Source organism: Ochotona curzoniae, unplaced genomic scaffold (assembly GCF_017591425.1).
Source record: "Ochotona curzoniae isolate NIBS_2020 unplaced genomic scaffold, NIBS_Ocur_1.0 contig_1274, whole genome shotgun sequence".
Lineage (NCBI taxonomy): Eukaryota > Metazoa > Chordata > Mammalia > Lagomorpha > Ochotonidae > Ochotona > Ochotona curzoniae.
The window spans coordinates 26,674,446-26,688,432 of NW_024465023.1; the positions used below are offsets into that span (position 1 = coordinate 26,674,446).

Here is a 13,987-nt window from a genome sequence, read left to right on the forward strand (position 1 = left end):
AACTGTTTCCTCTGTGGATATTGCAAGTCAACAGTGCAAACATCTAGGCTTGCTAGGGTGCAGAAGGGCATTGCCATAAAGTAGAGCTATACTTGAAAAGGTGAATGGGAAGACAGGGAAAGTGAGGTACAACCAGATTAAAAGGAAAGTTTGACTATCACCATTGATATATTTGTATTGGTTAGTATTTTTCCCAAGTCATTGCCAGCTGTCTTCTTTTCAGGCCTTTGTCTACCCTACTCTCACAGTTTCTAGTATCAGGATATAGACTTACCAAAGATCTTTTCTCCCTGCCCTATGTGTCACAGCAAAGACAGGCTGGCCTTTACAAGTTGCAGGCTATGGCAAATAATCATTTCAGGGTTCATTGGCTTCATCAGCTGTGTGTGGGCAGATGTTGTTTCTGGGCATCCATGCAAAATGCATTTAGGGCCAAACCACAAACAGCTGTACCAGCTGGGTTTTTTTTTCTGTTAAAATGGAGATACTGTCTCTGTATTCAAGTAAATACCTACTTTTTCTTCATCATGCCAGGCATTTGGGTTTGGCTCTGTAGTTTTGGGTCTCAGTGCCTGCTGCCAAAAGTTGGATTACTTAAACATACCTATTCGGAAACAAGTGACAAGATATTTCAAAATAGAGTTGCCCTGATTTCTACAGTGCTAGAGCTGTCATTGGTTTCCAAGTGTATTAACCAAACTACATGAATGTTAAAAGAATATCAGTGGAGGAATAGGATAAATTCATTCTAAACAACAAAACTGCCTCACCCAGGTAAAGTTAGGGATAACTCAACCTCAGTCCATGGGTGATGGTCACTTTGTATGATGTCTCCTTCTGACCTGATTTTGTTGGTCAGAACTTTCAGAAGCATCTCCTAGGGTTTTGTGGAACTAGATGAGATGGCTAAGATCTCAAACCACAGACCTGGTTGGAGTTACTGCTCTGCAGAATATCTGGAACCCTTATTGTTTCAACAACACTTAGAGCTATTTCTGCCTTGGCAGCTGACATTTCAGTCAATAGGTTTGTCACAATACCAGCAACATCTACAATGTGGATAAAATAAGATCCTGCTTATAAATAAGCTTTCTCCTTTTTGATGTTGCTTTGAAAGACTGTGAATCTTTGTGTGTGTGTGTGTGTGTGTGTGTGTGTGTGTGTGTGTAGGTATATGAATTCTTTCTCATAACCCTTTTGTTTTGAAGACTGAAAATATATCATGCTCATTTCCACCCTTTTGTCTTTTACCTTGTTTTTCAATGCCTGTTTCTTATCCTTAAACAAGGAATACTTTCAAATGTAATTGTTTCATTAACATAATCTCTTTGCTGTAGATAAGACCTAGGGTGAAAATATACCAAACAGACACTATCACACGGTAGTAATTTGGTCAACCACTCGGGTGCTATCCATATCCACCATTTCTACACACTCAATTTCTTCCCGATTTTCGGGATTTTTCTTCTCTTTCCTTTTTTTCTTAGAGGGTGGTAGGAAAGTCAGTATCACAGGTAAAATGGCAAAGCAGTGAAAGAAGGTGACAAATGCTATTAAAAACAAGCACCTGAACAGTGTACAGGTCAGATTTGAAGGCACAGCTGCGAGAGGAATCAGACCAACAATGTAACAGAGGTAACTCTGTAAAATAGCTACCCCATGCACTTCCAGGGCATTTTTTACCCATTTAGTTCTTGTGAAATCCTTGCCCAGAACAAATGTAGATAACAGTGGAGCACAGTTATCAATTGTGTAGTTAATTCCATAAATTAAGCACAGCACAGAAATGCAATCCAGCTCTACTTTCCACAGTGTCATGAAACCTATCACTCCAAATTCCACGGACACAACTGTTAGCGTGATCCAGACGTTAATCAGAGAATCTGCCACCAGGAATGCCGAGAAGAAGAGCAGGAATAAAGCACTGATGCAGGAGTTGTGCAGGGGGGCTCCCAGAGAGGAGGCATAGCGATCCATGTACACAAAGGATGGATTGAAGACGATGAATTTCACCTTGGAGGTGACAGAAAGTCTCCTCAGCGTCTCCAAGAGATCATAAAGTTCTTCTCTGTTTGTTTCCATGGTCTTGGCCACCAAAAACATTCTGGAGGCCACTACATCAACCTCATCATTGTACTTTTTAGAGAAGATGATGTCCTCTTGAAAATGTGAAAATTGGGGGGCTTTCAAGAAGGAATTCCTCAATATGTCTGTGAAATTTTTCTTAGGTAAGCCAGTGGATATATTGAGTTTCCGAAGATAATTTAAATAACTCTCAAACCAGGATATCCGCACAAACCCCTTGGTATATTCTAGGACATCTTCTTGGACACTAGTGTTCCAGTATTCTATGGACTCATAGATGTAAAACCCAATCACAGGACTGTAGTTGCTAAAGTACTTTTGCTGGGCAGTAGTATACTCAATGGTTTGCGTCGCAGTTGCTACGATATTACTAAGGTCTGACCCTTCACTGACCTGCAGATAGCCCATTAAGGCAAAGGAAATATAAATAAGGTAAAAGAGAACTACAAAAGGCTTGACATAGGTGTTGGTTATCCAGTCACAGTAATAGCGTTTGAGGAAACATACCAATAGGTGACTCTCGTATGTGTTCGCTTCTTCTCCTTCAGTTGTGTCCTCACTGAATCTGGCTGTTAGGAGAAACCTGTACCATGCTGGCTTTTCCTGCAATACCTCAGGCTTTGGGACTTTTCTACAGAAGATACTATGCTGGTAATTGTTTTCTATGTAGCCAGTGAACACCAGACTGGAACCATAAAACGAGAGTACATAGAGGTAGTTGAAGAAGATTGCAATGCAGGAATTGCAGCAGAAAATCCTGGCTGCCTCAATGTTCGTGAAAGGGCTGGCCCCTATGCCAAAGGTGACCAGGTACATGGCAGTGGTGAGAGAAAAGGAGAGCATGGAGTCTGCATAGACTGCTGCAGTTCTCTCTTTAACATGTTGGTCTTCTCTAGTTTTCCTCCAGGAGGACAGCATTTCAAAAGTCCCATATAATCCATGACCTGAGGGGACAGAAGAGAAGATCAGAGCCAAAATTTAAAGAATTAATCACTTTAAAATTAAAAGAGGGAACCAAATTTATCATGGGGGCTAGCGAGTTAAGGGGGACATAACCAGCCCTAGTGGTGACAGGTTTGCACATGCCAATGATTTCTAGTATGTAGAGATAAGCTTATATTTTGGTGAATCATGAAATAGCAGCAAAGATCTTCATGTTCCCTTCTGGCTTAAGAAAGGTGGTTGAACTTATACCAATAGAAAGCTGAGTAGATTTGTGCTGGGATCTCTTGAGCATTCTCTACAGTAGTTGCTTAGGGTTGTTGGTGCAGTATGGTGGAACATTCCAGAAAGCCTGCCTGGACACCCATCATTTTGCTTTCCATGCTTTCAGATCTAGCTGGGTGTCATCAGAAGAAGACAGTGAACAGAGGGTTCTGAGTTAACATCCTATCATTGCATTTAAAATTGGCCAGGTAGATGTCTTTGGTGGGAAAGAAGCACTATATTTAATTTGAGCCTTGACAAGAAACTAAATCATAGCCTCTTTGTTTTTTTTTTCTTCTCCAAATATTAGGGCAGGAAGCAATAAATCTGAGAAACAAAGGGAAACAAAATAAGGAGGAAGATTTAAGGAAAGGGGAAAGATGATAAAAGTGAAGAAGGATCAAGATTCACATGAATTTTCCATGCTGTGGATAAAAATTAGAATTGGGTTGAAGGATTATGACTTGCATTTTCTCTTTAGGAATCTTTATGCTCTATTTTGTTTATTCATAGAAGACATATAATACAGGCAGGGACTCTGCCGGCTTCTTTACACTATTTGGCAATGGCCTGTGAGGGAGGGAGCCAGATCAGTAACCTGGCTTAACCGCAAATTTTTATTTAACTGCATATTGCTTTTGCCTGGCTCGTTAGTATTCTGACAGTACTGAAATAACAGACAGTAAGTGCCCATGTTTTGACTCCACTCTGCTGCCTGAAAAAACTAACATGACTTCTGCCACCCCTCTTTGTTGGAGCCAGATACTTCTGCATTCCCTGGGTTTCCAGGCCAAGGCAACACTGGGATGTCCACCAAAGTGACCCATCACAGCTTTTATAACCCCTGTGTGGCACTGGGACCAGCAGATCTCATTTTCTGCTTCCACACCTTGGCATATTCAATCCCATTATTGAGGATAATAAAATCTTTACCCTGTGGTAAAATGGTCTTGTTTTTAAAAAGGAATTTAAAATCTCCAGCCAAGCATAATGCTGAGTGAAGTGAGTCACTGTTATCCTGTGTGTACAGTAACTGAGCACATAGCTTCCCATGTGCCCAGGCCAGTATCCTTACTGTAAAGGCTGGGCCTCAAACCTAAATGCCCACTTCATGGTGATGATCAAGGCCTGTTTCCACAGAGGGACTTGGCATTTATCTCAGTTTATTAGGCATCACTTTAAAGCTGCTTTTAGAGATCAGATCAAGACTGTCAATTTGATAACTAAAACCTTAGTCCCTATTAAATTGAAGGCACCTAAACTCCCTGGACATGAAGTAAAAAGCGCACTCATTGGCTGGCATCCTGTTGTTAATTATGCTTTAGAAAGTCAGCCATCTAATCACTGGAGGAGAAACTAGTTTTTTTAAAAAAAAGATTTATTTACTTTTATTGGAAAGGTAAATTTACAGAGAAAAGGAGACAAAGAGAAATATCTCCTATCTTCTGGTTTATTCCCCCAAATGGCCACAGTAACCACACCTGAACCTATCTGAAGCCAGGAGCCAGGAGCTTCCTCAGAGTTCCCCACATATGTGCAGGATCCCTACTGGATGGGAAGTAGAGCACCCGGGACAAGAACCAACACCCACATGAGATCTTGGCACCTCCAAAGTGGAGGATTAGCCAATCCAACTATTGTGCCAGGCCTGGGACACTATTTTAAAAATCTATTTCCACCATGTTCTCAGGATGCAGCAAACAGCCTTTGATTAAAGTTATCTTGGCCTTTGACAAAGAAGGCAAAAATAAATAAATAAATAAATGCCTTTGAGGCATGAGTACCCTGCAGAAACAATGCTGACTCCTTGGTCCAGCTCTGGCCATTGCAGCCATTTGTTGAGTGAACCAGCAGATGTAAGATTTCTTATTCTCTGTATCTCTCCATCATTCTCTGTAATTCTGCCTCTCAAATAAGTGAATATATCTTTTAAAAACTAAACCAAAACAGGGCCCAGTGGCGTGGCCTAGCGGCTTAAGTCCTCTCCTTGAACGCACTGGAATCCCATATGGGCACCAGTTCTAATCCCAGCAGCTCCACTTCCCATCCAGCTCCCTGCATGTGGCCTGGGAAAGCAGTTGAGGACGGCCCAAAGCCTTGGGACCCTGCACCCATGTGGGAGACCCGGAAGAAGTTCCTGGATGCTGGCTTCGGATCAGCATAGCACCGGCCATTGAGCTCACTTGGGGAGTGAATCATCGGATGGAAGATCTTCCTCTCTGTCTCTCCTCCTCTCTGTATATCTGACTTTCCAATAAATAAATAAATCTTAAAAAAAAAAAAACTAAAGCAAAACAAAACCCTCACAAAAAAACCAGGGCTCTGTTAGGGAGTTATAAAGTATGGTATGAAATGTAGGTGCATACAGCAAAACCAGAATTATTCATAAGTAGAATTTAAATTAAATTTGTTTTGCAGTCCTTTTAAACACAGTGCATTGTCTTGTAATAATCTTGTAATTATAATAATAATAATATAATAATCTTGTAATTATCAGACTTGGACTCTTGTTGGAATATACAATATGAATCCATTTCTTACCTTGCTCTTGAATAATCATAGAAGTTAATTGAGAAAAGAAATTTGAATTAATAGAGCTATTAGGTGACTAATTGTGAGTGAGGCTTCAGTGACTAGAATGAAAAAAAAATCCAAATTAAGGAAAGATTGAAGTAGGCTATAAGCTTGTCCAATGAGTTCTATTGCTGTATTTTCAATGCCTGCCCTTGTATAATTTGACCTTTCCTATTGCATGAAAGTTGGGTTTTTTTAAAATCATATTTAGGTTTTTGGCTCTAGGAGCAGTTCCAAAGAGAATTTTAATTTCATTTATATGGGCCATGGGAAATTATGCCTATCATTTATCTCTTATTATGTGTGTGAATGCGCATGTGGGTGCATGCACATGTATGCATATGTATGCAGACACCCAGTGAGGCCACAAGAGGTCCTAAAAAAATCTGTTCTATTTGATCACTTAACATTGGTTGCCAGTGCTTATTAGCTATGCCTCTGAAGACTTCCATTCCCATTCCTGACAAGTCAGGCTCTTGTTTCTCCAGCCACACTTCTCCAGCACATGCCTTCAGCCTAAACCCCAAACTGGAGTTCTGCAGTGTCTTTGTAAAAGAGCACTTGGATTTCTGGGACAATTGCTCGTGCCACTAGACCTCCTTCCTGAAGCTCAGTCAAGGGAAAGATGAGTGCCAACATGGCTGCAGTCAGCTTTCAGTGATTAACAGCCTGGAGTGGCTTGTTGGCACTAGCCTTGCCCCACAGCTGGGTATTTATGCAGGAGAAATAGGAAAGCCTCACTGTGGTGACCCTGTTTTGTCATCTGGACATGAGGGAGATACATTTCAATCCTAGGACCTGAGAAAGACCATACGTCTCTTCCCTCACCCCAAACACTTGCTCTTTCCATAATCATAGATAATTTCCCTTTGTTCTGGCCTCCATTGGTGTCCTTGTAAATAGAGACTGCTCTGGGCTAGTAGCCTATTAAAGCAGCTTCCTTTAGTTTGTAGAATGAAACAGAAAATGGGAATGCAGAAGGACTGAGGAGGAAATAGCAGGCAGCAATATAAAGTTGTTTTCTCAGGGTTTTTTTTTTTCTGTAGTAACTCCTGGCCTTTTTATTTCTTACTACCACACCAGAAACTGGACCAATCAGAGTCAAGGCAAGGCAGAGAAGAAAGAGTGTGGTAGGGTTGTTGGACTCTCTCAATAGATGGCTTCCTTGTTTATCCATCACCCATCCATGCATCCATCCATCTTCCTCTGAAGAACTAGAACTCAGCATGCAAGATGTGAGGAAGCACACACTGCATATAGCTAGAAATCATTTTACAGAAGCTGAACTACTGTTTGTTCCATTTTACAAAGGAACTTGAAAAACAAAGGCATTGCTATTGGCACTCTTAAAAAATCCTTATAACGGAAGACACTTTCTAAATGTGTCTATGAAGTGTGACCAAGGGACCTACATAACTGGCACAAAATAGCAGTTAGGCAAGGAAAAATTTCCCGTTTCCGGTGTCCCAAGTCAGTCCTGGAGGGCTCTGTAGTAGCAGGAGCTCCCAGCAAGGCTGGAGGGTGGTGTTGCATAGCTTCCCAAATCCAAAGTTTCCAACAGATTTCGACCTTGTTAGGCAGGGGTCCTGTAGTAGTAGAGTGATGGCTCGTTATCAGCCTAAGTCTTGGGAGTAAAGGGATTATAATAGGGGTGACAGGAACTGACCAACCACTTGGGGCATTCCTTCTTGTACAATCATGTGTAAAGCCAAAAAACTGCCAACACATATTGAATGTATCAAATTCTAAAGCGAAATAAGCCTTTAAAGCATTTGTTTAAAAACACATTCAAGATGTTTGTTTCTGTTTTTGGCCAATTGCACATCTGTGTCATTACATGCATATATACTCATGCATGTCACCACACACACACATATGCACACATCACAGTTCCAAATCATGAGTGTGTGCTTTGAGGTGACATAGTCAGCCTTGGGTAAAGGTCAGTAGCAGAACTCTTCACTACTGTCTAGAAACAGTGATACCTAGAGTGTGCTTTGTAAAAGGAAACTGCTTTTGTTAATTCCGTTAATAGTAGACTGGGACTGGCATTGGGGAAAATAGAATACTAAAGGATTTAGGCTAATAATTCCTCTTCTTCTCCAAAGAATACTCTATTTCTTCATGCAGTTGGCTTTCAGGCTTTGGAGACAATGAAGAGAAAAAGCAACACAAATGATAAGTAACATTAATGGTGGAAAAACTCAAGCAGCTAATCCTAAATTTACTAAGGGTAACTCTTAGGCATACTCATAGATTAAGTCCCACTCTCACACAGACTCTTTTCTGGGTCCTGGCCAAGGCCTTCAGGGTTGTTTATAATCCACTAAGGCAGGAATCCATTAACAAATAGTTGAAAGTTAACCTAACTTTATCCAGTAGAGATGCTTCTGGAGAGTTGATTGTAAAATGAATCATATTTTTAATTTATTTAATGGTTTTGCTGTCAGAGTTCTCTGGGAGACTTTTTCCTTATCAATGAATATTCATGAGTAAATTGATCTGCCTTACACATCTGGGTTTACTACATCTGTTTTTTTTCTTCTTCTACCTTCCCCAGTTCACATGGACAAGTACACAGTCTAACTAATGCCCATGGGTGCCCCTTACATTTTAATCTTTTCCACACTAGCAGGATTTCCTCAGCCTGATTTCCTCAAAATGAGGAATGACTGAGAAGATGAGGATGTGAAATGGGATGGCTTGCTGATGGATGATCTTTCCGTTTCAGTCTCAAAATATTTAACATCATGAGACAGCGAAGCCATGTATACCATGTCTGGGCAGTGCCAAGTTTCAGGTACAGAAATAAAAAGACTACATTCTTCTTGAAAACCCATAATATAATGCATGAGAAAAATCTTCTTAAAACATACTTTGTTCTTAGATAAGATTTCCTAAGTTTATGTTTATATAATGCTTTTATTTTGAGGACATCCACATACATTTATGATTTTTGTTTCTTCCAGGTAAAATTAAAAGTATATATGTGTCTACATTGAATAACACCTATTTTCAGAGAGAAGTTCATTAATTGGGTTACATTTACACTTTGCCAGTTATAAACATTTACTTTATAAGCTGAATTGTTTGCTTTACCACAGCCTGTTTTGTCTCATGGTTAAGAGTAAGAGTAAAGGTGTACTCTGCTTAAGTAAAAACAGATACCCACATCAGGGAGAATAAACACATCTTATTCTTTGTACTAGAGACTTGTCACATTTTGATAATTGTAATCACAGCACTGCATTTTAGTCTGAGAAATGATTTCCTTCACTACTTAGATGCATATGAGAGTTCAAGATGTGAATTTTCTAATAGATCTTGCTTGTTTAAAAATGAGATATTTAGATACCATATGTGTATGTACTGTAGAAATAAGACCATTGTTTATATACAGAGCCCATAATATATGTTATGGTCATTGTGCAATATATTTTTATATAGTAGGCATGCATTATGTGTATATATATATATATATATATGGTAATATGCTACTTAAGCATAGTTCATATATTTTACATATAAAATGTTTGAATGCATACTATATAACATATAGAAAAATATAACACTTATATTTAAATAGTCAAACAATATATCCTATGTAAGAATTGAACATGATTATCTATATAAATATATAATGAGCTAATATGATATACATGGTATGCATAATAAATACGGCAAATAAGATATATGTTATATACATAGATAATATACACCTGCGTGCACACACACACACACACACACACACACACACACACAAGATAAATAGAAGTCTGATGGGAAATTTATTTTCTTGATGAAGCAGAGAGAGGTCATACTCCTATACCAATCAGTGTAAAGGATCTTTTCTCAGGATCTGTCTGTCTATATTTTTTCTCTTGTTTGCAAAAATAGTGATGGACAGGGTTTCCCTGATAATGAATATGAATACTTTGGGTTCTGAGTTCCTACAGATCCATCTGATCGAGGTGGCCTAGCTATGATTTTCTGACATTCTAGTTTTAATTTACATACTAGGAGTTTCTCCTTAGGATCTGTTTAAAATAGGCCAGTGTTCTGATGTTGCCTCAGGCTACCCAGCCGTCATGACAGGCATGGAGTCTGCTGTTCCCCCATTTTTTGAACAAGACTGGGTATATGATGTTTTGTTGGTGACTTGGGGATAAAGACATAGATCCCTTGCATTATTATACCTAAGTTCTGCCTCCATGGACTGGTGTTTCAGGTCCTGTTATTGTGATATTTTGTGATGAAGAATAGGACAGTAAAACTGGGTTTGTTCCATGTTACCAAACCTATCATATGGTTAGTGTAAGGACTAACTAGAAAACAGGGATATACAGTCTCCTGGTGAATTAGTCCTTTAATGGTCATAGGGCACTACAGAATAGATATTCAGGAGACAAACTTTCTAGAAAGTTCTGGATGTATTAATGATTTATAGTATATTTCCACAGCATGCTAATATGCTTCTATTCTACCTGGAAATTGTCACTGTGTTGCAGATAATGAATTTATATGGTAAGATACCAGGGGTACTAAAAATTCATGTAGTGTGTATATTATTTAAAAATTATGCATGTAAAACAATATTTTGCATCAAAATTAACTTATATTCTGATTTTATTTTTCTGTTAATTTTTTTCTTTTTAAATTTCAAAGGCAGAGCTACATGGTATGGCAGAGAGAGAGAGATTTTTCATCTGGTCAGCCCCCTAAATGGCCACACAAGGTATGGGTCAGGCTGAAGCCAAGAGCTCAAATTCTGCTATTATTCTCTGTCTAGCAATTAATCCATATCTTTCCTTTTTTGCCATATCTTTCAGTATGAGTTTTCTCAGAGCATAGTTCACAAGGAAGAGAGCAACCTGTATCTGATACTTGGCTTTCTCAAAACCTGAAACACTTGAAATGTAACTTGATGAGTATTTTTTTTACCTCATCTAATCTCTTTGGTTCCTTTATAAATTAGCATGCACATACAAATAACCAAATTATTGTCACTATACCTTCAGTTCTTCCTTTTTAGTTGTATAGAATATATACAATGCAGCATTTTTTCCTGATTCATGGAAGAGAAAAATTTTCTGTTCCTTTTTATATTTTGCAACATTCCATTCCTTTCCTGATTTGTGTCTGATCAGCAAAGCTTATATTACTATTAAACCTGCAAGGAGAGTTTATGCATACAAAACCAATGCCAATGTTTAAAATCATACCCAGCTGGTGAACAATGATGTGCAAACCTTCGTCCCTTAAAGGATACTCATAGCAGATTAAAATGATGAATATCCTATTTATAAATGGACATTTAAATACCTCAGTACCTGATATCTATATATTTGGGAAAGAAGGGCTATTATTTTTTATGCAGGACAGGGGTATAGACCAAACAAAATCTTCTCTAAATTATAGTAACTTAAAATTACAATGAGCATATATAATGCTGTAGAGCTTTTAGGATTTCAGCTCTAAATATACTAGTCTGACTCATCTGGACAGGGGTTTTGGCAGAAGTGGAATTATCTAATACATGATGCTGATTAAAAACATTCTAAATCATGAGGTAGCTGTGCTTACATCATTTCTAAAATGATTCATCTGTGCAGGATATATTCTTATTGCCAGAGATGTCACACATCATCTTGGCTAGAAACACAGAATCACATCCCGGTATGGCAAACTCAGAGTTTATTCAGATTCTTTCCTCTGCTGGAATTTTGTCAGGTTAATGCTGCTTGACACATGTGGTCTTAAAAGTTTCCAATCTAAATCTGCTGCCATTTTGGCATTTGGCTGTATCTGGCCTTATGTTCCTGACATTGCACTGAAAATGTTTAGTTTGTTGAATTTAAAAAATATGTTTATCACATTAGGCACCAATTGATGGCCAAGGATATGTCTGGCAAATTTAAGCACTGGACAAACAATTGACTAGTAGTGCAAAACCCTTAACACAGCATTTCTTCTTGGTGTTTTGAAATATTTATTAGCATGTTAAAACTGAATAAAAAATGCCAGAATTAAACAATGGCCGTGAATTCAGATGTTACAAATCGTATATTTCATTTTAGATAAAACTTAACAATGAAAAGTTTATCTGAGAAATACAGAAGAGCAACCCTCCTGGATCTGGGCGCTGTTAGCTTAACAGCATATTAATCACCCATTACATGGTGCCAAATATTTATTGCAAATGGGCTTAAGCAACTCAAATGTGTAGCTTCCTTTCCTGTTGTGACTAAGTAACTTGAGAACTGGTTGGGCTGAAAGTGCACAGAAACAGTATACACTGATTATCAGCAGGGAAAACTGCCATCAAATCAATGCACGTAGCATTCCTTCCAAATTGCAAACAAGAAAGTATTGGACACCTACAGTGCTTGGTCTCTTTCATAGCTAATGCTAGGTTTTTCTGAATTGATCTCTGTTTAAAGGTCAGTGATACTTGGTCTCTGTAGAGCTGTGGCACCATTTCTGACTTGATTTTTAAAGATACTCCTATGTCAATAGCACCTTTCTATCCTACCAGTTCTTTTAAAAAAAGATTTGTTTTATTTTTAATTTATTTATTGGAAAGGCAGATATACAGAGAGAAGGAGAGACATAGACAAAGATCTTCCAGCTGCTGGTTCATTCCCCAAGTGGCCATAATGGCCAGAGCTGAGCCGATTTGAAGCCAGGAGCCAAGAGCCTCCTCTGGGTCTCCCACGTGGGTGCAGGGTGCCAAGGCTTTTGGCCATCCTTGACTGCTTTCCCAGGCCACAGGCAGGGAGCTGGATGGGAAGTGGGGCAGCTAGGACATGAACTGGCATCCATATGGTATGCTGGGGCTTGTTAGGTGAGGATTAGCCACTAGGCTATCCCACCCTACAAGTTCGTATTGTTGTTCTTTGTGTCAAATACTTGTATTGTGTAGCATGTTGTTTCCTTTGTTGATTTTTACTTGATGCTTTTTTATAAATGCACAAAGATAAGGCTTAAGGGGGTACTAGTGTCATTTATTTAATGAAATTAATTTTTAGAAGTTTTGAAAAGCTTAAGTTCATTTGGAAGACTTAAATGTTGTAACATGCTTTGAACTCACTAGTATCATCCTGAAGTACTGTAAAATCAGCACCAGTAGTCCTTTTACTAGCTCTGACATCTTTCTCCTATCATCCTAAGAATCTATCTTACCATCTTCTTTCAGTTTCCAACTCTTATTTTTGTTTCTTGTCTACATACAAAAGCTTCAACAAGAATGCACTGTGTTTTAAAAATGAAAAGCTAATAAAAAAAAACCCCAAACACCCAAGTATGTGACTAAACATGAACGAAACATCTTAATTTAGATTTTTACTCAAATTTTCATGGAAGACACTCCTACTCAGTCCTACTCACTCTTCAAGGAACTACCCTGTATTTCTCAATTGACCCACATGATCCTGGGGTTGCTTTAAAAGAGGCAAGTTAAGCTGTCTTCGTAAATTTAAGAGGAAGGAGAGCAGCCTCCTTCTCTGTTGTTGTAGACAGTGATAAGCAAACAAATCTAGGAAATTCTAAGGCTGCTCAGTCTCTCCACAGTGCCCTACTTTTCACAAAATCTACTAGTACATGTTTATTGACTGGGTCTCAATTTTCCTTGAAGGAAGAATGTAATTTTGTGGCATTTCAACCTCACTAGCCTTGCTCATAATTTAACAGTGAGATTTCCTGAGGAAATTTTTCTCTTTTCTACTACTTCAAAATAGGGCATAAGGCATACTAAGGGAACTCAATCATGGCTATTTCTCTGCCAACAACAACAACAACAAATACTACTTCATTTGTCATGTTAGTATCTGATTCCAGGTGACAATTTTGCTGAAGCAAAGATGGAAAGCTAATTTCTTGACTTCTTGGCTTTCAGAAACCCAGCCTTCATACTTGCTAGGTATGGTATCTTTCATACTGGAGGGTCAGAACAACTGATGTCATGCCCACAATAACTTTTTACTATTACCTATATCAGGGAAATTCCTGTAGCTCCCCCGCCGTACCCCCTGCCAACCCCATTCCTGAATGAATGAATACACTGGGAACACATCATTGTTCGTTTCAAATGTTCTCCTGGGTTTGTAGCAAGAAAGGTCCCTTC

General features: G+C 38.7%; 1 protein-coding gene across 1 annotated transcript in view; it reads right to left on the reverse strand.

Moving 5' to 3' along the window:
- Positions 1 to 342: 342 nt before the first annotated feature.
- Positions 343 to 13,987, reverse strand: part of PTCHD1 (patched domain containing 1) — a 53,221-nt gene continuing 39,576 nt past the window's right edge. Inside the window, exon 3 of the mRNA XM_041002035.1 lies at positions 343 to 3,029. Within this exon, the coding sequence (XP_040857969.1) occupies positions 1,375 to 3,029 (1,655 nt within the window). The 3' untranslated portion in view covers positions 343 to 1,374. The remainder of the gene's footprint in view (positions 3,030 to 13,987) is intronic.